This window comes from Fringilla coelebs (assembly GCF_963513975.1).
Source record: "Fringilla coelebs genome assembly, chromosome: 2".
Classification (NCBI taxonomy): domain Eukaryota; kingdom Metazoa; phylum Chordata; class Aves; order Passeriformes; family Fringillidae; genus Fringilla; species Fringilla coelebs.
The window spans coordinates 11,312,831-11,334,116 of record NC_140029.1 but is presented as its reverse complement, the minus strand read 5'-3'; the positions used below and the strand labels follow the sequence as shown (position 1 = coordinate 11,334,116).

Below are 21,286 nucleotides of genomic sequence, written 5' to 3'. Positions count from 1 at the left end.
CATATTTATTCCTATACTTCTGTACATCTTAAAGGGAAATGCCAACTCAGTCACCTAAGCAGGTCTCTTCTTAGACATAAAATATTTACTATAGTAGTTCATCTAACACGTCTGTACATTTTATAGAAGCTTGCAAGGAAGGTGCTTTGAAGAATTTGTGCTCTCTCTCAGCCTGGTACTTGGCAGAGTCCATGCAAGAATGGTAATTCTCACCTTTGGGCAGCATTAGACACACCTGGGCTTGTGCCTGAGGCATTAACAGGTTTAGAAATGCCCCCTTAGCTACAATTAATACAGAGCAGCCACAGCAGCTGCAAACATATCCTGGAACTTCTCACCAAGAGGGGGTTGTGGTTCTAAATACTGACAAAAGCACTTTCCTTTGGTTCTCATGTGGAATTCTTTTGAGCTGCTGATTGTAACTACTCACAGGGGATGTTTTGAGCATTAGACTCCCAGACTTTCTCATCCAGCAATAGACTCCAAACTCCCCAAACTTCTTCTCAGGCCACAACGAGCAAGCACATAATTTTGTAAAAATACAGCTGCTTCTAATAAAGCTAAAATGGCTATTACTGTATCAGGAAAAATGCAAGCAGGTACAAATCTCAGTTTAGTTAAAAATAAAAAGCTTTCAAATTATTGTGTGCCTTCCTTTTAGTGGACAACAAGAGTATTTCTTCTCTCATTTAAACAAGGTCTTAAATCAGTTTTAAGTTGGCTTCAGAAAAAGGCTGAAAAAAGTGACTCATTCATATGAACAACAAACTAAATAAAAAGTGACATTAAGCTTCTGTAGTCATCAGTGATTTAAGTAACCACCATTATGCAAGAAGATCTACTGAATTTATTGCAGGTTTAGCTAAACTGACTTCTCTGGCCTTGTTCATAGAATTTAATTTAAAAACATGTTAAGATCTAATTAATTTATAGTTTCCATTGTAAACTATAAAGCTTAATCCAAGATACTGATTAAACAAATTTCATATAATTTTTACATATCTGATCTTATGTGCAATGATTTAAAACTCTTTCACTACTACAAAGAAAGCAATTTTTACTGCAACATGTTATAATCTTGTAGATTGCATATTGATTGATTCAGAGTTTGTTGGCAAGTTGCAAAAAATATTGCTTTTAATAAGGAATTGGCATCTAAACCAAACATTGAAAGGCTGTGAAATGTAATCAAGAATGTGGTCAAGGATTTAATAAAAACTTCCTTGACTAGAGATTTGCTTCAAAGATACAGGAAAACATTTCTACTTTGAACCTGCATCAATAGGCTATGTCTATCATTTTCAGGTTAGGTTTATGAGTCAGAATCACTATTGTGGTTGTGATGGGGAGATAGTACAGATATATGAAACAATGTTAAATACTTGAAATACAATATTTGAAATATAGCTTAAGTTAGTTGGCAACTGCTTATAGCAAAAGGAAAATTGTCAGGAAGCTGAATGTTATTTGCTATAATTAAATGCTATTCTAAAGACATATTTCCAAGAAATTCTACAGAAGAGTCCTGACCACTACACTCACATCATTTGCAAAAGTTGCCTCTTCTGTAATCCCCAACCACAGCTGGACAATGAATGTTAATGGAGAGTAACAACAAATCAAACAGCAGAATTTATATCCTACCTTTTATTAATGGCAGCCCACGATGCATTAACACTATCTGTCATCAGCTGTACCTTTCTGGTGTCATCTGCTGAATAATCACGGAGCAGCTTCAGAGCCAGGTCATTTGCCACATCTACATTTATTTGCCATTGTCGCAGTTCTTTTGAAAATTGCTGAAGTACAAAGAGAAAGAAAGAAATAAAGAAAGAATAATCCTCAGAGGAACATAAAATGATTACATACATTGTATGGTCATTAGTAAAGGAGCTGAATAACTTGTACCATCTGTATAAAAAGAAGGAAAAAAAGAAAAAAAACCACCATTTCCACAGATTTACTGGAAATAAAAATCAGTCTTTCTATGTGTTTTAAATTCTTTTAGTCAGATCACAGGACTACTTCTAAACTGTGAGAAGACCAAGCAACCAAGTTCTAAATGCTGGAAAAGACATGATAGCTCAAATTGATAACCACTGATTATAATGTTGACTATTGTTTTATGAGAAACAAATAGATGGATGCATTATCATGCACTATGGAAACTATGATTATTTGTGACATTGAGTACTGAGATAGAGAATATAGTGAAATCATATATTCTGACTAATTTTCTTTTTAATATTGTGGAATAATACTGATTTGGACAATTAATACCTGTGCTTACAGGTTATTTTTTTTTAAATTTAGTTCATTTTAGCAAATTGTTTATGTAATTAGTGCCATCTACTGGAGCAGCACTAAATCTGCAATACAGCAAAATACTACTGGTAAACCTATCCGTATCTCTAAAGTGCTAATTTATGGTTAATATTAAAAAGCTTTTAAAATTTTGGTCACTCTTTGTTTCACCCTTTCCTCCCACTTTCTCCTCTCCTTTGTTTCTTCTCTCCACCTAGGCCAGCTGTCTCACTGAAGGAGCAAGCCAGGAAATCCAGAGCACTCACTCAGCCAGCAGCCAGCTCCCATGCATCTTTCCTGTTAGTCTTTCTCTCAGAGCAAATTTCCATATAAATGCACTGAAGCTGCATATTTAATCCATAATGTGTAACAACAAAATGAAAGAGCAAAGTTAATTGATTGCCTACTTGTGCTTTTGTACTAAAAAGACTCCAACTAGCCAATAAAATGGACAATACAAGTTGAAAAACAGTTTGGATTTGTAAAGAGAAAGTTGCATATAAACATTTGAAGCTATTGACAACAAACACTAGGACTCAACTGTCTTTATTGTTGTGCTTTAATAGTCAAATAGGGAAATGCCTGTGAAGAAAAAAGTAGGATTTTTCCCTTCATTCTCCCAAAGCAGTATTCCTTTTGAAATCTTGTTTTGACTCGGATAAGGAATTCTTCACATGGAGCTGAACTTACATGCAATCCCTAGTGAAAGAGTCTAGATACTAAGTAAAAATAAATAAATGTTACATAATTCATACATTTAGGTTTTAATCTCAGAAGGTCTGTAAACTGATTTTGATTAAGACTCAGACTAAAATGCACTTGCTCTTTGAATAGAGTCCAAAAGGAGTTGGGTGGGGGGGGGGGAGGGGGTCGGTTTGATTTTTTCCCCCAAACTCTTATCTGTTAAAAGGCTACTTCAACACCCCTAGGTTCTCTCCATAATTTAAAGTTGAAAACAGGTAATTCTTCCATTTCCTGTGCTATTCCTTCATGAGAGGGCAGATCACTCTGGTACTGAGCACCAGACAGCCTCAGGAACTAAGACAGCACCTTGTTCATCTGCTTTGAACAAGGGATCCTATTTCTATCAAACATGAGGAGGAGCCTACAAACCCCTAATCCTGAAAACCACCTGAACATGTTATGGTTCAGCTCACCTAAGGTGAAGCTGTCTAGAAAATGTTTTAAAGAAATTTCTCTTTGCAAAGTAAGGAGATCTAGACAGGAGAGATGATGATTTTGTGGAAAACACTACTATTTCTTTGAGGAAGTTACAGGCATGTAGTTCTGTAAACAGTCTGGCAGTTGAGCTTCTTTCCTGCCAGAATGATATAAAATAAATATATTAAAATGTTTTTATTTACATAAATATAATAATATATATATACAAAATAATAAATAGCAAATAAGCTCTACAGTAATTATAATTTCAGGTTTTTAGATCTTATATAGCAAGTATCTATTCTACATTTAGGTCAATCTATCTTTATTTTACCTTACTTTTTCTTTGTTTAGAATTGCAGAGGCATGCAGGTAATTTTTATTCTCATCCAAAGAATCACAGCAGACTGACTGTCCACTGCTTTATATAGAAAAGTTACCATAATATTTAGTCTGCATTGTAAATTAATGGCCTGTAAACTTTACTTTGAAAATAAGATATTTTTGCCCAGATCCATGTGAATAAAATTGACCTTCCAAAAAGTTTGAAACCCTGTTTTATAATAAAATAAATGGGAAGATCCATTACAAGGTTATTTCCAAAAGTGTTGTTCTAACCATTAACTTCAACATGAATCCATTAACTTCCTGACAGTACCACACTAGGTCATCACTCAGGAAAGAAATTATGAATATAGAGAGCTTTGCTGATAGAAACTATTTGTATTTTCTGGTTTACTGGAAACTGGTATGATTTTCAACAGCTTTGAAGAGTGCACGCTTCAACTTTGCTGTGTGTGCAGACACCGAGAACAAAGTGCTGGGGTTCAAGTTCCACCTGTCTATCCCAACAGAGGCCATTACCTGCCCTCCCTCAAGACTACAATGCATACTTCAGAATTACATTCTTTTCCTTTCTCTTTTCCCTTTTATGTATTTAGGCCTCTTTTACCTTTTAGCTAATTAAGACCAACTTCTTTCTGACATTTTTTTCAAAGCATTCTCTTTGTTTTGCCTGTGTTATCACTGGAATTTGCCGAGTTTATTAAAAGGCTTAAAGAATTTAGGCTGTGCATTTATCATGTTACTTAGGTATAAATTTATTTATAATTGTTAATTAGAAGACACTAGTTGATGTTATTAGGAAAAAAGCCTCTGCAATTAAGAGCCCTTGATTAAAAACAAGTAATGAAATCAGAGCTGCACTTTATTTTATCCCAGGATTGCCCAGTGGAACAAAATCAATGATGCACAGTAGTTCAAATATAGCAATATGAATGTACAACATCATCCAGTTCTGTGTATATATCATAAATCTGGAAAATCGGGCTGTCTTTCTGTCCTTTTTCTCTGTAGCATGTTTAATTTATATTCCTAAAGAATTTATTCTTTTTAATCAAGGAATTCTAATTCAGTGTCTGCAACACAGTCAATAACATGAACTAAATTGTTAATTGTTTTACTGAAATCAAAGCAGAACACTGTCAGCCCTGGAATAATAAAAACCTACAAAATGCTGATTTTTTTTCTTCATCTTGGTACACAGGGAATGGCAAAAGAGTCCCTAATAAGTCATTACCCTGCAAGAAACTGACAAAGGCAAGCAAAGGCAGCCTCGACCTTATCCACAAATTCAGGACAAAAAGTTCACACCCTGGGCTCTGCCAGTGGAAGGCTGCCTGGCCTTTTGAGTCCCATCAGGGCAGGGGATGTAATCAGGCTGCTATTGAATTTCCAGTTTAGATGAAAAAATAAGTGGTCAGTGAAGGAAAGGAATGAAACCTTGTCTCCGTTCTTCCTCCTCTTCACTTTGCCTATTCCAGATGAAGTTGCCCAGAGGGAGAAAAGATGCCTCATGAGCTCCTACCAAAGCAAGGAGCCACGGAGTGAACAGGCAATCCTAGCAGTTTGGTTTGGTTTAGGGTTTGGTTGGTTTTTAAATTTTTTTTTCCCTCTTTCAAACAAAGGTTCGGTATTCTGTTAAGAAAATGCTAGTTTTACACCAGCTTATGTTCTGATGACGTGCTGATGCAAGGAGTTGAGGTGTGATTGTGTACTATTTATACACCTATAACCTTCAGCCTGCTGAGTTAACCATCTGCAGTCATCACTTAAAGAAAAACAAAAAACAGGGCTTAATGGTAAAGACTCTTATTGGCTACATTGCCATATTCTGGTTCCCCACAGCTAACACCAGTTTAGTACTCCAATACCAAATTAAAAATAAGAGAATGAAAAAAAAATCTGCAATTGTCACCAAATTAATCTGAATTATTTCTGATTCAAATTAATAATATTTTCAATTATTAGCTATAGTACCTGGTTACTTTTATCTTTTAAATGTCAGAAACAATTTTTTTAAAATTCTTTTAAAAACATTAATGGCCAAATGCAAACAAGTTATAGATTTTTGTTTTATGCTGGCATTGTAAGAAAAAAAAAATAATCAAGAGACTGGTATTACTGAGTTTACCATGTACTCTTGTATTAGGATGCCCTAACAAAAATGCATCAACACAAGCACTATCTAAAAGTTCCCCCAAAGCAGAAGGGAACTTACACATTGATTCATCTGTCTTTAGGCAGACCTACAGTGTTTAACGAGCAAATCCGAAGAAAGCTTTGTGACTACTTTCTCACACCAAGCTGTGTTGAGATACAAAGCTGACAAAATTAATGTCTGAAAAATTTATTAAGTCTTGCGCTGACCTCTCTCTTTCCCTCAAAGCAAATGAATAGAAATTACAGCTTCCCCTTCATCAGTGTAACAGCAAGCCAAAAGACAGCCTACTTTACATCTTCAGGGAACAAAATCAAAATATATGTGTTTGGCACAGAAGCCTGGAAAGCATTTATTTTGAGAACTTGATGTATTTCTAGGTCCTTCAGTTTAGATAATACTGTACAGCAGAAACATAAAGCTGCTAACTCAAAAAAAAATTTCCATTTTCCTTAGACTTCATGACCCCGTATTTCAAGCATGAACATAACAGCTGATGCTGTCACATCTGAGAAAATCTGATGAAGGATTTGACACAATAGGAATTACTGGCAGACAAAGATAATTCCTCTAGGAAGGCTGGCACAGAAGAAACACAAAAAGGAGAGGGAGAAAAAAAATTCCCCTACCCCTCTGTCATGGGTTGACCCTGGCACAGTGCCAGCGCCCCCATGAAAGGTGGATTCCTAAAATGGTTACCGTGAGATGTGACCCAGGAACAGAACAAAACAGGCTCCAACTTGGGAATGGAGGGGAAAAGAAAAAAAAAACAACATTTTATTAATCTACATAGACACAAAAGGGAAAAGGAAAAAAACTACACACAACAATCCACAATAGAACATCTTCAAAAACACTTCTCCTCCCCCCACCTCTCCAACAAACAAATCCCCTCTAACACATCAATTCTCAATTCCAATACCCTCCTTCACACACACTCTCCCCAGTTCATCAGGAGAGAGGAGTCTTCCTCTCACACCATGGGCCTCCCCAGGAAAACACTGCAAAGTCCCCAGTGCTTCCACGTCACACACTGCAGCCGCCCGAAGAAAATCTGTAGCGGTGACCATTCTTCCTTCCATGTCCAGCGCTCTCACCACTGTCCATGGATCCAAACTGCTCCTTAGGTCCTTTTAAGAATGCTTTGCCTAGTTCCAAGAAGTGGCCGCCTCTCACCATTTGGGACACCTGTCCCCCCCATATTATTTCCCCTGGGGCCTGGGGCTCTCAGGAACAGAGATCCTTCCCTGGAGGCAGAGGGCTCCACCACACCCTCCCCCTCAGTCTCTGTTCTCTCCGCTTCTCTTCGCGGCCTTGTCACTCTTGGCTTCTAGCCAACCGCCTCCCCCAAGGAGCAGTCTCTGTATTATCAGAAGAACTTGGTTTCGCCCGTGGCTGTGTAAGAGAAAAGTCCAGCCAAAGCCACTCCACTCATCTCCTCCACCTAGGGCACTCTCATCTACAAGCATTTCTTCACCTAGTCAAACTTCTTCTTCTTTCCCATCCTCTTTCTCCTCTCACTCCTCAGCTGGGGAGGATCAGTGTTTTTAAAGCTTCCAAAGGTTCAAAAAGGTTACAAGCTCGGCCTGGTCTGCTGACGGCTGGGCACCTTGCCCCCCCCCACTTTCTCCTCCTGGCTGTGCTCCCGGCACCAGATAACAAATTTCCAGCCTGCACAGTCTCTATCATTCTCTCTCCCAGGGGGGGGCTGCCCAAACCATCCCAAGACTCCTCCACCCCTGCACCTTGCCGGGGCTCCGGCCTCCCTTCCCAGGCCGCATGGCCTCCCCTCCCCCGCCCAGACGCCGCTGGGCAGGGGAGAGGTCAGAGCAACTCACCGGCCGGACTCCAAAGAGGAAGGTCTTCTCTAAATCCTCTGCTTTTTAACCCACTGAGTGTGTTCTCGGAGGCGTACCCAAATCCTCAGTGGCCACACCAAATGCCAATTTCACATCTGGCCACTGATTGGTTTGACCATAACTTTCCAAAAAAAAAAAACTCTCTTCCGGGTCAAACCATGACACCCTCTTACTCCCCACTCTCTAAGACAATTTATTCTAGACTTGAGGAAGAAAGCCTAGGCAAAACCAAAAAAATGAAAGTTAACAACCTCAGAAGAGTAGAGGTTGTTGATGTTCATATCATCAGGAGGGCACAAATTAAGATGAACTAGCTGAGACACTGAAATTAAAATTATAGGTTAATGTCTGTAACTTGACACAACACATCCATCTCATTGGATCCAAACTGGTGGGAATGGCTGAGGATACGGAAACCCCAAGTGAGGTAAGAGGCAAAAGAATCTGCAGGTCTCCATTCCCATTCTCTGCTTAGAGGTAAAGATGCATTCTGTGAATAAGTACACTATTATTCTTTCTCTAGAACTCTGGGGGTGGATGAGAAGAACGGCATGTTCTTATTTCTCTCCATGGTTAAAGTTGATCCAAACAACCCCATAGTTTTTTCATAAAACATGCACTCTTAAAGAGACCTCATCTTAAATTCATATCCTCTTGTAAAAAAAGTGGACAAAAAATCCATTTCTAAAGCAACATTTTCAATTATTTTCCTAGTTTAGTAATTTGTTTTTGAAACATAAGACACTCCAATACTATGACATATGACAGTGTTTGCACAGAACTCTTTTTTTGTTAATTGAGTCTTTGCAGAGCTGAGACATTGACTATGTTGAAGCTTTTCTTTTTTTTTTTTTTTACAAACACTGGGCAGAAGCCAGGACTGTATCTCTGCAGGAAGACAGTGACAAATGGGAGTCCTCTGTGCTGAGTGACAGTACTACATATGATCTATAACTCTTTCCAATACATTAGTGAGTGATTGCCCTTGTTTACCATAATCTACCCTTCCCAAGCAATGACCCTTTTGGTACAATCTGAAATGAGATAACTTAACCTCAGCTCAGCCCTAAAACAATGGGCTGATGAACATTTTTATGCTTCTTACAGGCAAGCAAAAGAAAAAAAAAAACAAGCAAAAACTGCAGTAGAGTTTGCATTTAATTCTAACTAACTGGTGATGGAGATAACTGAACCAGTCATGAAGTTCTGGCAGCAAAACCAGTTGATGAGGACCTTAACTCAAAAACTCTTCACAGCAGTTCATTAGCATTCAGCTGTGTAAATAGGACTACTCTAAGTACTCAAACTTTAACCAAAAATTGAGTGGTAGGAGTTAAAAAAATACAAAAATCTGGTGAGCAGGAGAGGAGAATATATCACAAAATACTCATGTAACTCTTTTCCCATAGAGGCAGGAAAGGCTGATCAATTGGTTGATTTCAACCTTGGTTTCCCCCAGCTAGAAAATGAGATATTATTAATCTTAAACAGCTGTTCTCAAAATTTGTTCATGAAGAATCTCACCAAAGTATGACTGTTTCTATTACAAGAAACTTCAAAACTGATGCAACAGAATATTTTCTACCTGAGGTATAGCTCAGCTATGTAAGTTAACACATTGAAGCACCATGATGTGGCAACATGTGTGCTAAAATCACAAGAGCAGCCATTTCAGTTTTTTTTTTTTTTTAATTAATAACCCTGTCAAGGTTGAAGCTGGCGAGATTATCTTGTGGCAAATCTAAAATGCTTGATTTCCAAATTATACTCGTTTTGTTTGCTATAGCTGGTTTTTTCCTGCTTTCTCAACTACTTCCAGAAAACCTATACAGCTTCATTAGCAGTGCAGACAGCCATGGACAGCCACACCAGTAGCAAAGAATTTCCCAGTCTGCAGTACCAGTGCTCTGAGGCTGCTGAACAGATGCGAAATACTTGTGCTAAACAGGTAGGCATTCCTCCTGTGAGATCAGCCAGCTATTTGTTATGACTGTTAAGTTAAGACCAATTTCATATTCAAGGAATATGCTCCACATATTTTAGACTTTGCATGTCAATTTCTTTCTAATTTGCTGTGGAAGATTTTTTGCAATATACACTGTCCACAGTTAGAGGACGTTTTCTTTAACGACTTCATTAACTCAAATTTAAATATTTTAATACTCAGTAGTGACCTTAAGTTCTGTGTTCTGCTTTTTCAAAGCTTCCACGGTGTAGGAAATTTCTTTCCATGACTCAAGCTTAGCTTTTGCTTGTTCAAGAACCTGCTCAGCTTCTCGTTTAGCTTCCAGCCACTGTGTCGAATCCTTCAGCATCTCTTGAAGCTGCTGTCTCCGGCTTTGGAGGTATCCATGCACTTCATCCCACTGGCTCTGTATCTTTTCAACTGGTGAAACACAAAGGAAAAACAAAAGCTGAATTACTTAAAAGTTTTTTCTTTTCTTCTTTTTTTTATTAATTCTGTTTTTTAAAGGGAGGAAACAATGATATTAAAATCTTCCTAGAACTGACCAATCAGAAAACTTCTGTACTTTTAAACTGCAATTGCATAGAAGTTTAGTTCAAAAAAAAGAACAGATAAACTGTTCTGGGTCACACAGTATGGCATTACGACACACAGCATGTTTCAATGCATATGCAGCAAAGAATGACAGGTTCATACTTCAAAAACCCTAATGAAATAGGACCACATTTGAGAAAAAGTGTCTGCAATAATCCTTCATTCTTAACAAACCAAGGATTTTCTGAAGAACAAGTCCATTAGGGACTAGAGCAATATTAGTTAAATATTTATTGCAAGATATAGTTAATGGCTGTACTTTCTTATTTCATTAAGGCAAATATTAGCAAACTGCAAAGGCTAAACAACTTGTTCATATAATCATGGAAAATATAAAATAACAATGACCTTTATCCACGGTTTGAAAGAAAAGTAATTTCTGGAAACTTAATCACTAAAATCATTGATAAGCATTGGCTAATATCCAGCGCCAGGCTCATCCATAGTAGCATAAAAACACCAACAGACAGAGTTGTCCAAGCAGCTGAAGCTTGATACAATATAAGCAAAAAACCCAAACTCCACAAACAATAAAATCTGTGCAGTGCATGAAGGAATAAGCATTCCATTCACACACATACACACACACACATGCACACACATATATATTTATATAAAATTCCCAGAGCTTAGTAAGCATAAAAATATGTTCTCAGTATTTTCTTGAATGTTTTTTCACTGCATTTCAAATTCACAGTCCTTCTAGGGAAGGGAACTGAGATTCCTAGAATAATCAGATGGCAGGTGAAATAGTCATCAGCTAGTAGTTCCAACACTGCATCTCTCACTGCAAGGCTGATTCCATAATGGTGCAGCCCAAAGACCTGGATGAGAAATGCTCCAGCAGGGAAAAGAGACTTCTACCTATCAGTGCTTTTCTTCCAGAAGAAAGGATAAAGATCTTTCCATAGATTCAGCTGAAGTTTAGAGAGAGAGAGAGCAACCCTTTCAGCATTCCCTGCTGAAGTCTAGGGAGAAGAACTGAGTAAGCACACATAGCAGCATGCTTAAGTCAAAGGAAAAGCAAAAGGAACAGAAGAAACAGAACTGGAACACATAAAGCACCATCAGAGCACAGCAAGGGTAGCCTAAGGCGCGAATGTTTAAATTTAATCTGAAGCAAATCTAACCCCTCATTTTAGGAAGCTGTACACTCATGCCACAAAACAACTCATTTCTGTGCCCTCTCTGGGTGAGGATTTCTGATGTAAGCTTTAGAGTACACTTGAAACAAAAGAGGCTGTAGACTCCAGAAAGAGTTAATAACAGAAATGAGCTGTTGAGCAAAATCCCCCTGCTATGGCTACAGCACATGGCTCAAGGGTTGTGCTGGAGGCTTAGAGACAAAGACTGCCTCAACACCTTCCACAGAGTCACTGGCAATAGCTGCAACCTATTTCTTGAAAATCATTCCTTTCCCCCTTTGAGACATTCATATGTTCTGATTCCTGCAAAACTAGAGATTTTGTTACATTGCAGACAGAAGTGCAACAGCTTTTTTGTGTCAGCTGCCCATGAAAAAGAAAACACAAACTAATAAAATCCCACTCATTTTTGTTTTATTATAAGTTTCCTTGTTGGTGAGTGTAGTCTGGGGAGCTTATGGTGTTTTTTTTGGGCAGAGGTGAGATGATTAGAAATGAATGAAAACCCTCTGCTTCAAAGGAAAGCTGGATCTACAGTTAAAACAATTTTTCATAAGAGCTGCTTTTAATAAGAAAAGCTGATATTTGTTATCAACTAAAATAAATATTTATAGATGTATTGCTTCCATAGTGTCTCATGAGGTTAGTGTGTAAGTAAGATGTTTAGCAGTCCTCCTCCAGGGACTGTGCTTTTTGCAGCAAGACTGAGTTTCTCATCAGATACCACAGTCCTGGGATTCCATGATGACCAATTCTCCCACCCAAGAGGACAATGAAGCTGCATAATGAAAACTGCATTCAAGATATCCCAGGAGCCCATTTACACAAGTGACTATGAATGCACAAGCTCCAAATCTATGAAAAACATTTCCTGTTGCCCTGTGAAAATACTTGGCTCCCTGAAAAAATTTTTCTGTATATACATATTTACATATATATATTTACTTTTGCTTTATTACAGACTGGAATTGAAGAGTTCAGGAAGCTAGAAAGTAATCTAAACAAAACAGAACAAAAAAACCTAAAGAATAAATGTTGTTTCCTTGCACTAGTGAATGACCAAACCCAATTAAAAAAGTACTTCACTTGTGGTTAAACACACAATGATATCTACATAATTAATCTGCCTTTTCTAAGGTAAAGTATACCAAAAAGTGAAGTACTATATAGGATAAAATATGTATAAATAATTTATTTTGTTAGAGAGGCTTTTATAACTATGGCAATATTATTTAATTTAATGCAACATAAAAATCCCTTCATTACTTTACAGTTGCAATTTCTAAATGATGCTCCCATTTGATCCACTTTCGAATAACAAAAACCACAAGGCTCTAAAACCTAAAATATGAGGTTCACTTTCAAAATGAAAACTACAGCATAAATCCATCTCTTAAGGATGTATTTAGTTCATGTTCATTCTTTAGAATGAAAGATGTATGCCAAATTTATGTCAAACAAAAAAGGTAGAAAATGTAGTTTGAATGCTTATTGTGTTAGAACTGAGCCCAGGAACCCATGAACCCCTTCACCTGCAGCTAATGAGTTACTCACTGCAGATGAGAAGGGTCAGAGAATTGTTATTAAATCATGTTGGACAATAGTAGACAATTTTAAATTGTGAACATCATAGATGGTTTGTGCAAGGGTATTGGAAAAGGCTTTTTCTGGGTACTGAGTACTACCGGGAATAGGTTTATCAATATATTTAAGAGTCTTTGATAAGACAGTATTGAGGAATCTCAGTCAAAAGTTATTTCAGGCCAACTCTCTGACCACAGCCTTTAGAAGGGCTATTTCTGCTGTCAAGACTTTAAAAAATACTTGAGGTCGCCATGTGTATATAGAGGGCAGGGCTGGGTTTAGCTGGGGTAGTTACATTTCTTCCCAGTGGCTGGTAAGGGGCTGTCTATTGGATTTGTGCTGAACACAGGCTTGATCATACAGAGATGGTTTTGTTACTGATCAGCTGGGCTTACACAGAGCCAAGGCCTTTTCTGCTTTTCCTAGAGCCAGACTGGTGAGGAGACTGGGAGAGGCTGGGAGGAGACAGAGCTGGGACAGGGGACCCCAACTGACCCCAGGGGTATCCCAGACCATGGGATATTCCAGACATCATGGCTCAGTGTGCAAAGTGGGGGGAAGGAGGAGCATGGGGAGGATGTTTGAGTGATGGGGTTTGTCTTCCCCAGTCACCATCAGCTGTGGTGGGGCCCTGCTCTCCTGGCTGGGATGGTTGAGCACCTGCCCAGCCATGGGAAGCACTGAATTAATTCCTTATTTTACTTTGCTTGTGTGCATGGTTTTTGCTTTCCCTATTAAACTGTCTTTATCTCGAAGTTTTCCAGCTTTGACCCTTCTGATTCTCTCCATCATTCTGATGCTGGGGGAATGAGTGAGTGGCTGGCTGGGGTTAATGGGTTCAGCATAGGGGAAATCAATTTCTTTCAGTTTTATCACCCTTACCTGGAATGAGGAAGACAAGCCTAGAAATAAGAAGTTAGGTTCCAAACCCAGAAAAATAGAAGAACCAATGGCATATGAAGTAACTGTTCCAGAAAAACAAAATTGCAGACGTTTTGGAGAACTAAAGAAAAAAAATTATCACTTTTCACTACCTTGAATTTAAGGTCCTCAATAAATAATATTCAATAAATTAAAAAAGTGGACCAAAAGCTATTGCAAAGATGAAAAAAAGAACCTGAAAATTGAGTCAGAACATCTAATATCACTAAAAAAAGTTTTGCATGAAAAAATTAATGTAAGCGTCCTTACTGCACTCTCCATTATAATAACATATTATTGAAATGAGACCCTAATCTTTATGTTTTACATGTCATTGCTCAACATATTGTGACAACTACACATTGGAAACACCTACACAGATGCAACAAACATAGCTCCATTTGTACTATTGATATAACTGAAGCACAGGAATTTTAAATAATTGGTAACGACAAAAGCCTTTTTTTGAAGCACCTCAGTTTACATTGTTTATTACAGCTCAGTCCTGTGCCTTCTACATTTCCAAGCCCAGTATCTTATTTCTTAGTGTGGCATGTCCTTGTTCTATAATTTTCTTCTTTTTCTTCCTTGCCTTAAATTTGACAATAGCACAATATCTTTACTGTAAGAATCAGTATTAGCAATTATCTCAAGAAGATTTTTACTGACTGAAAATCAGTCAGTAAATCTGAAAATCAGTCAGTAAATCTGAAAAACTCAAGACAAAAAAGAAAAAATCAATCTGAAAAAATCAAGACAGAATTTTCTTTACAGTCTTAATGAAAAGAAATATTTTATTAATGCACGTGGCCGCATGCATCACTAGTAATTAGTTTTACATGACTATAAAGCCGCAAAAATATTTGACAAATCTAAACTAAGTGTCAGAAAGACAAAGTATATACAACAGGTTATTTCCTGAAGTGAAAACCAATCCCCATCCATTTCCCAACCACAGTGCTCCAGCAGAAGTCCTCATTGTACTTCACCTACACAACTTTTGTGCTTGCTTACTGGAAAGTGTCCCAGCATGGTTCCAACCACTTCCAGTCCAACACTGAACTCTCTCAAATGAGTAACTTAGGGCATGGTGAGATTCTGATAGTATGTAATTTCAAGGTTGCTATTCAATTTCATTTTTCCTACCTCTACTATTTCCTTGCTGATCAATAGTGATAATATACTAAAATTCACAAAAGAAATTCTGCTGAACTGAAGTTACTATAAGCAACAACAAAGCAGAAAGCAGCATCTAAAGCAATCAGACACAAGATAGGTATTCTTCAATCTGGCTATCATTAATTTCATATAGGAAGGAAAGAACACGCTTAGTGAAGGAGAGTGAAGGAGACTGTGTCCTTAAAATTTGGTTTTATTTATTAACAAAAATTTTGATAGGCTTTTTCATATGTTATTCACTACAGGGAAACAAAAAAAAAATCTATTTTTTTTGGTAAATGTTCATGCCATTTTATCAATTTATCTTATTGACAAATATAGCTTCAGTAAGAGAATTTACTCTCTGCTGTTTATAATATAACCACAATAGAAACAACAGAAAAGGAGCCTGAGAAGAAGCTATCAGTCACAGGAGAAATTATGTCCATATTACTAGAACATACATATTCCATATTTAGCCCATGCAAAGATGAAAAAAGTATTAGTTCCATGCCAGTTTATTAAGTCCATTAAATCTAGTAGACTCCCCCCAAAAGAGTGAAAAAGTTTGTGAATAACAACAGAATTTGTGAGGTAGAAACCCTCTACTTTCCTTGTCCAAAAAATTACACAAACTACACTAATTTTGAACAGTAGGAGACTTCCTCTCAAAAGCATTATTGTCAATATATTGACATCTGCCTATAAAAACAGCTTTTTCAGTGTATTTTCATGGATTTGAAGACTAAATACAATCTGATCTGCTGCAGAATGTAACTGGGGAACAGCAGAGTTATAGCCAGTATTAATCCGTGTTACCAAGCTGCTGATGCACTGATTTTCAGGTTGGATTTTTTTTTTTTGTTTGAATTGCAGCCCTATATTACAGTTTCTTTTGAATGTTCTGGATAGTTAATTGTTATGTATTTTATTTTGCTTCATTTGCTTTTTATTTATCTATGCATTTATCTATATTAAATTTAGTTTAGTTACACTTTTGCAGCTATACCACACTCCAGTTTTTTCCAGTCCACAGAGTTTTAAGTGAGCGGGTTTTATGAGAGGCATGATGGAGAAACTAGAAAATATGGATCTAAACAGAAATATTCTAGGCTAATGCACCTGTTTTACAGTTTTCTCTTTCTTCCACCAATAAGTATAATCTTCCACATAATAGGGATAAGCAAATTGTGAGGGGAAAAAAAAAGATGTTTATATAGGGTTACAAGACCATTCTGAAAGAATGTAACCATGCACTAAATGTAAGAATTTCTGATTTTTTTTTTCAATTTTGGTTCAGTTTTCTGTAAACAACATAAGTGGAATCACAGCTAAAATATGACTTAAACTTTGTCTTATCTTGCGGTTTCCTTTCTTTGTATTATTGTATTGTTCTAAGAAAATAAGTGAAACTTTTTTTTTAAAACTAGGAAAGGATTTATTTAAAATTATCCATTTGTCAATTATTTCATGCTGTGAGTGCTCTACTTTCTCTTCTCCTGCTTTCCTGAACTGGAGATGTCTGACTTGAGTCTTATTTTTCAAAGAAGAATCACTTTGATAAAGCCTTTCATACAACATCCCTTGACAAAAGGATGCTGTCTCTGTTCTTAAGAACAATCTGAATCTGTGCAAGACTGGCCCAGGGAGAACATTTGGGTGGTAGATGCAGAGTCAAGTGAGGCTAAGTTTAAAATATTTCTTTTTTAATTGCTGGAGCACTGAGGGAGTTACAGGGACAGTTATCCCCTAAGTGGCTGCCTGTATCATGGATCTGGACAGGACACAGCACCCAGCAGAGAACAGCTCAGGTAGTGATTTATGCTTCAGCTGTCCTTCATCCTTCCTTGGAGAGAAGCATTTCTCTTGACCTTTTCCAATGGCTTATAAAAGTCATACTTCTTAAACAATGACCTTAGAAACTTATGGCAAAAAGTTTAAGTTTAATGTACATATGGAAAAAGGCTAATAATGTGTCATATAGGATATTTTTTGCATCAGTGGTCAATAAAGTGATGAGAGGATTTAGCCAATAAACTCCAAATAGTGGTGTGGCAACATAGAATATTGACCCCAATGTGAAGTCTGCCATTTTTGCCAGTAAGATGTCAGATTTAGCTTTTATGCACCATTGATATATTAAGGTATTCATAGAAATACTAGTCCTTATCATAAAGTAGCATAACACATAATGACAGATTTTTTTTTAAAAGCCTATTCTTACAGAAAATTAGGCAAACCAGAAAGTATGTATTCAAACTAAGCTGCATTTAAACAAGTGAATAAATATTACTTGGGAAAAAGGAACAACCTGCAATCTACACTATTGTTCAATATTACAGTTTCTATGAACAAATAAAAGGTATTGCAAAGGAAACCAGGAAGAAGAAGCACTCAGAGCCTTTAGCTGTCTTTTGGGGGTCAGGAAGAGCAATGAAAATGCACCTGACTCACCAAGGCATGAAAATCCAGAGGGGAAGAACATTACTTTCCCTTTCCTCTCAGAGCTTAAGTAGGACAGGCAATAAGAGATTTCAACAGATTTAGATGTGTTTGGGGTTTTTTTTAAACACACAGAGTCATAATCTTATTTTGTAGTTTGATACATTTGGGGGGTAATTATTTCCAACTATTGCAAGTGTGATTTAATTTTGTTTTGTTTCACTAGGGCAGAGCTTATTTTCTTTTATCTAAAAAACACCTCCACATGTTCAAACTAATGAAGGTCACTCTGTTCCTTTGGAAGTGTCAGATCAAACAGACTGAACTGAAAACTGTCAAGTGGTTTCTGCTAAGCACCAAGTGAATAATTCTTCAACACTGTTAAGCTTGCTTTATACCTTGCTATAGAGAGTGGGAGGTAGAAACCAGACTAAGCTGGTAGCACATCTAAAGAAAGTTTCTTGCACCAAGCAAAAAGTAACTTCCATGACTGAGCACTGAGAAGGGCATGCAAGAGTTTATTATTTGGAAAACAGGTCCCTCAGAAAGCATTCATCAGTTTCTCAACTTTTTACGGAAGTAGTCATGTATATAACATTTATCACCTCTCAAATGAAGTTTTCATGATAATTTTTTTGCTAAATGAGAAAAGGAACAATCATTATATGCACAATGTGGAAGACCATTTGCTTTGCATTTTAAAATGTCATACAATCTGTAAAATTCTGATGTGAGAAATAAACACTTACCCTAAAGAGATGTAGGATTCTTTAGGATTTAGTATTTAATAGGTAACAAATCTAAGTATAGTTTCGCTAGAAACCTACAAAACCAAACATATGTACTTGCATAAACACAAACTATTGACAAAGGAGATGGACAGATTAGAGAATGATCTTTTGATACCTCTCTGTTGCCCCCAGATCTTTAGGAGAAGGGCATTCATGAAGAAATGGATTTACAAAACTAAAATCCCATTACTCTGGCAGAATGCAGAGTCAGCAGTGTGTCTTTCATGACCCCAGAAGCAGGATGCATGTGGACATGCCCTTAGAAGTGAATTAAATTGTCTTTTTCTACAAAAACTCTCACCTTTGGATGATATAAAAATATAACTTCACTGTAACATTGTACTAACTGAAAAAAACCCAGAGAATTTCCTTGCTGGAATGATTTAACCATCATTTAATCATAAAAAGTTTGATTTATTCTCTTTCCTTTGTTGCGTGTAGAAAATATGTACTGCATTATTGGATTTAGCTTTCTTAAATATTCATAATATAATTATGAAGACTTACATTAGATTTAGAAATGATATTTAGACTGATGGGAAGTACCCAAACTAAAAGCCAAAGGATTAACACTAATCTGATTAACTAGATGAGTGAATACGTAGGTAATCCAATTATTTCTGTTTAAAATGTATAGAAAAGTTTTCAAAAAACTGAATAGGGGAAAAAAAAAATTAATTTCTGGGTTTTTTCATTTCAAGATATAATTACAGGCAACTAGGTACGTTAGTATTTATCTTTGCTCAAATGTCTGGTTTTTTGGTTTTTTTTCTAGGATATTGGTTACTCAAGATATTAAAAGGAAAATAATTTATGGTTATGTATCTAATTTGTGTTCATGGATGATTGCTTTTGTAATAATCAACCTGTCTACAAAATATTTATTTCAGAAGAAATGTCTGTGCCTGTATTTTAAAATAGGATATTAAATTAGTGATATTGTATTTTACTTTCTCTGAACATAATCAAGAATGCTATTAGCATTATTAAAGTACATCAGCTTTCATGTACTAGTGCTTTCCTAAACTTATTGATGCAAAACCATAATGGTAGGTTGGGTAGTTTAAGTCCTGAAATGTGTGAAATTCATTACCTATCTAATGAGGCATATAGGCAGTGAAATTGTGAATTCTTAGTACCACATAACTTTGTGGTGCTATCATACATTCATATTTACACTGCATATTCCTAATGTCATCAGCCTACAACCTCCTGCTGAGTTTGGACTTAGAGTTGCTTTCCAAATATATCTGCATTTGTTATTCTGTACACTGATTTTCTTTGGCTTTGATTTAATAGATCCAGCTCTAAGTGTAGGAGCGAGACACTTTGGGAGATGTTGAGAGAATGAAAATAACTAGCAAATTAAAATTGACTTAATAATTCAGCTATCAGGCGGAATCCTGAAACCAGGTTTTGCAGACTGTTTATATTGCTATTTTCTTCCACAAAATAAACCCCAAACAAGCACAGACTATAGTGGATCTCCTATGCCTCTTCTGACGCTAGCAAATCCCTCCACCTCCACAGCACACAACTCTCACCAGTGTCAGCTGGGAGACAACTCCAGAGCTCCACTACTACACAACAGTGACAGAAAATTGGGTGCTGGTAACAGCACTGAGCTTAGCTCAGTATCCAAAAAAAGCCATGCATACATCAGGAGGAAAAAAAACAGTGTGCTAAATGAAAAACACACCAGCTTTGACTTTTCTACTTCCTTTCAAAGCAAAGAAAACTTCCAAATGAGCAAGAACTTATTTGAAAGCAAAGAAATAAAAGCACTTTGAAAATATTTCTACATTCACCTTCAAGCATAAATTTCAGGTATTTTGGACTGTGTTTACAGTACATCTGAACTGAGTAAACAATTTTTCATTTCACAAGGGAAACTGAAAGCTGTATAAATTTATTTTATTTAAAAATTACCAGTTTCTTAATCACAGACTCAGAATGGTTTGAGTTGGAGGAGACCTTTAAAGATCACCTAGTTCCAACCCCCTGTTATGGGCAGGGAACCTTCCAGTATGCTCAAAGCCCTACCCAGTCTGGCCTTGAACACTACCAGGAGTGGGGCATCTGTAATTTCTCTGGGCAACCAGTTCCACTGCCCCACCACCCTCACAGCAAAGAATTTCTTCCTCCTATCCAATCTAAGCCTGCCCTCTTTCAGTTTAAGCCCTTCTCGATGCTCTATCACCACTGCCCTTACAAAAAGTCCATCTCCAGAACCAAAAGGTGGCAGGGGGTGTCCCAGGAGCCTTCTCTTCTCCAGGATGACCAATCCCAGCTCTCAGGCTTTCCTAGAGAGGTGCTCCAGCCCTCAAGGTCTCCTCTGCACCTGCTTTAACAAGTCCCTGTGTTTTGTACTGGGACCCCACAGCTGGATGCAGCACTTAATAGTGCAGTGAAATTCCAGATATACAGCTTCACCCATTATATATTTTCAGGGACAGCTGACTATAATTTCCAGTACAGACAGAAGCTTATAGACTCAAAAGAAATTCAAGTTTACAAAGTAGATGATTAATTGTCCTGGTAATTTGGGTAAAATAATTATCTTACATTAATCTTCTTGAGAGAAGAAAAGCCTCAGATATCAACAGACTGAAAATTTTTAAAATCTACCTTTTCTTTTGCTTTGGATTTACAGTCACAGTCTTTTAGATAAATTGCACCAATTTTGAACTATTTCCAAAGATTGCTTGGGGCCCTTGCTTTTTCTTCAGATTGGCATTTTCACGGTTCTTGGAACTGTCCCATTCTCTCTTCCCTCCCACACTTGCACCAATTTTTTAAGTATTCCACAAGGTGCTGTCAGTCTGATACTGGTTAATCCATACTTTTTGTTTATGCAAAGA

The 21,286-nt window shown here is 37.0% G+C and overlaps 1 protein-coding gene across 6 annotated transcripts in view; it reads right to left on the bottom strand.

The window, feature by feature from the left end:
* The window catches only part of DMD (dystrophin), a 972,793-nt gene that overhangs the window by 259,421 nt on the left and 692,086 nt on the right, over nucleotides 1-21,286 (bottom strand). For all 6 annotated transcript variants that reach the window (XM_084201221.1, XM_084201219.1, XM_084201223.1 and 3 more), the window contains 2 exons: nucleotides 9,999-10,210; nucleotides 1,645-1,799 (listed from right to left, as the gene is read on the bottom strand). In XM_084201221.1, the coding sequence (XP_084057347.1) occupies nucleotides 1,645-1,799; nucleotides 9,999-10,210 (367 nt within the window). The remainder of the gene's footprint in view (nucleotides 1-1,644; nucleotides 1,800-9,998; nucleotides 10,211-21,286) is intronic.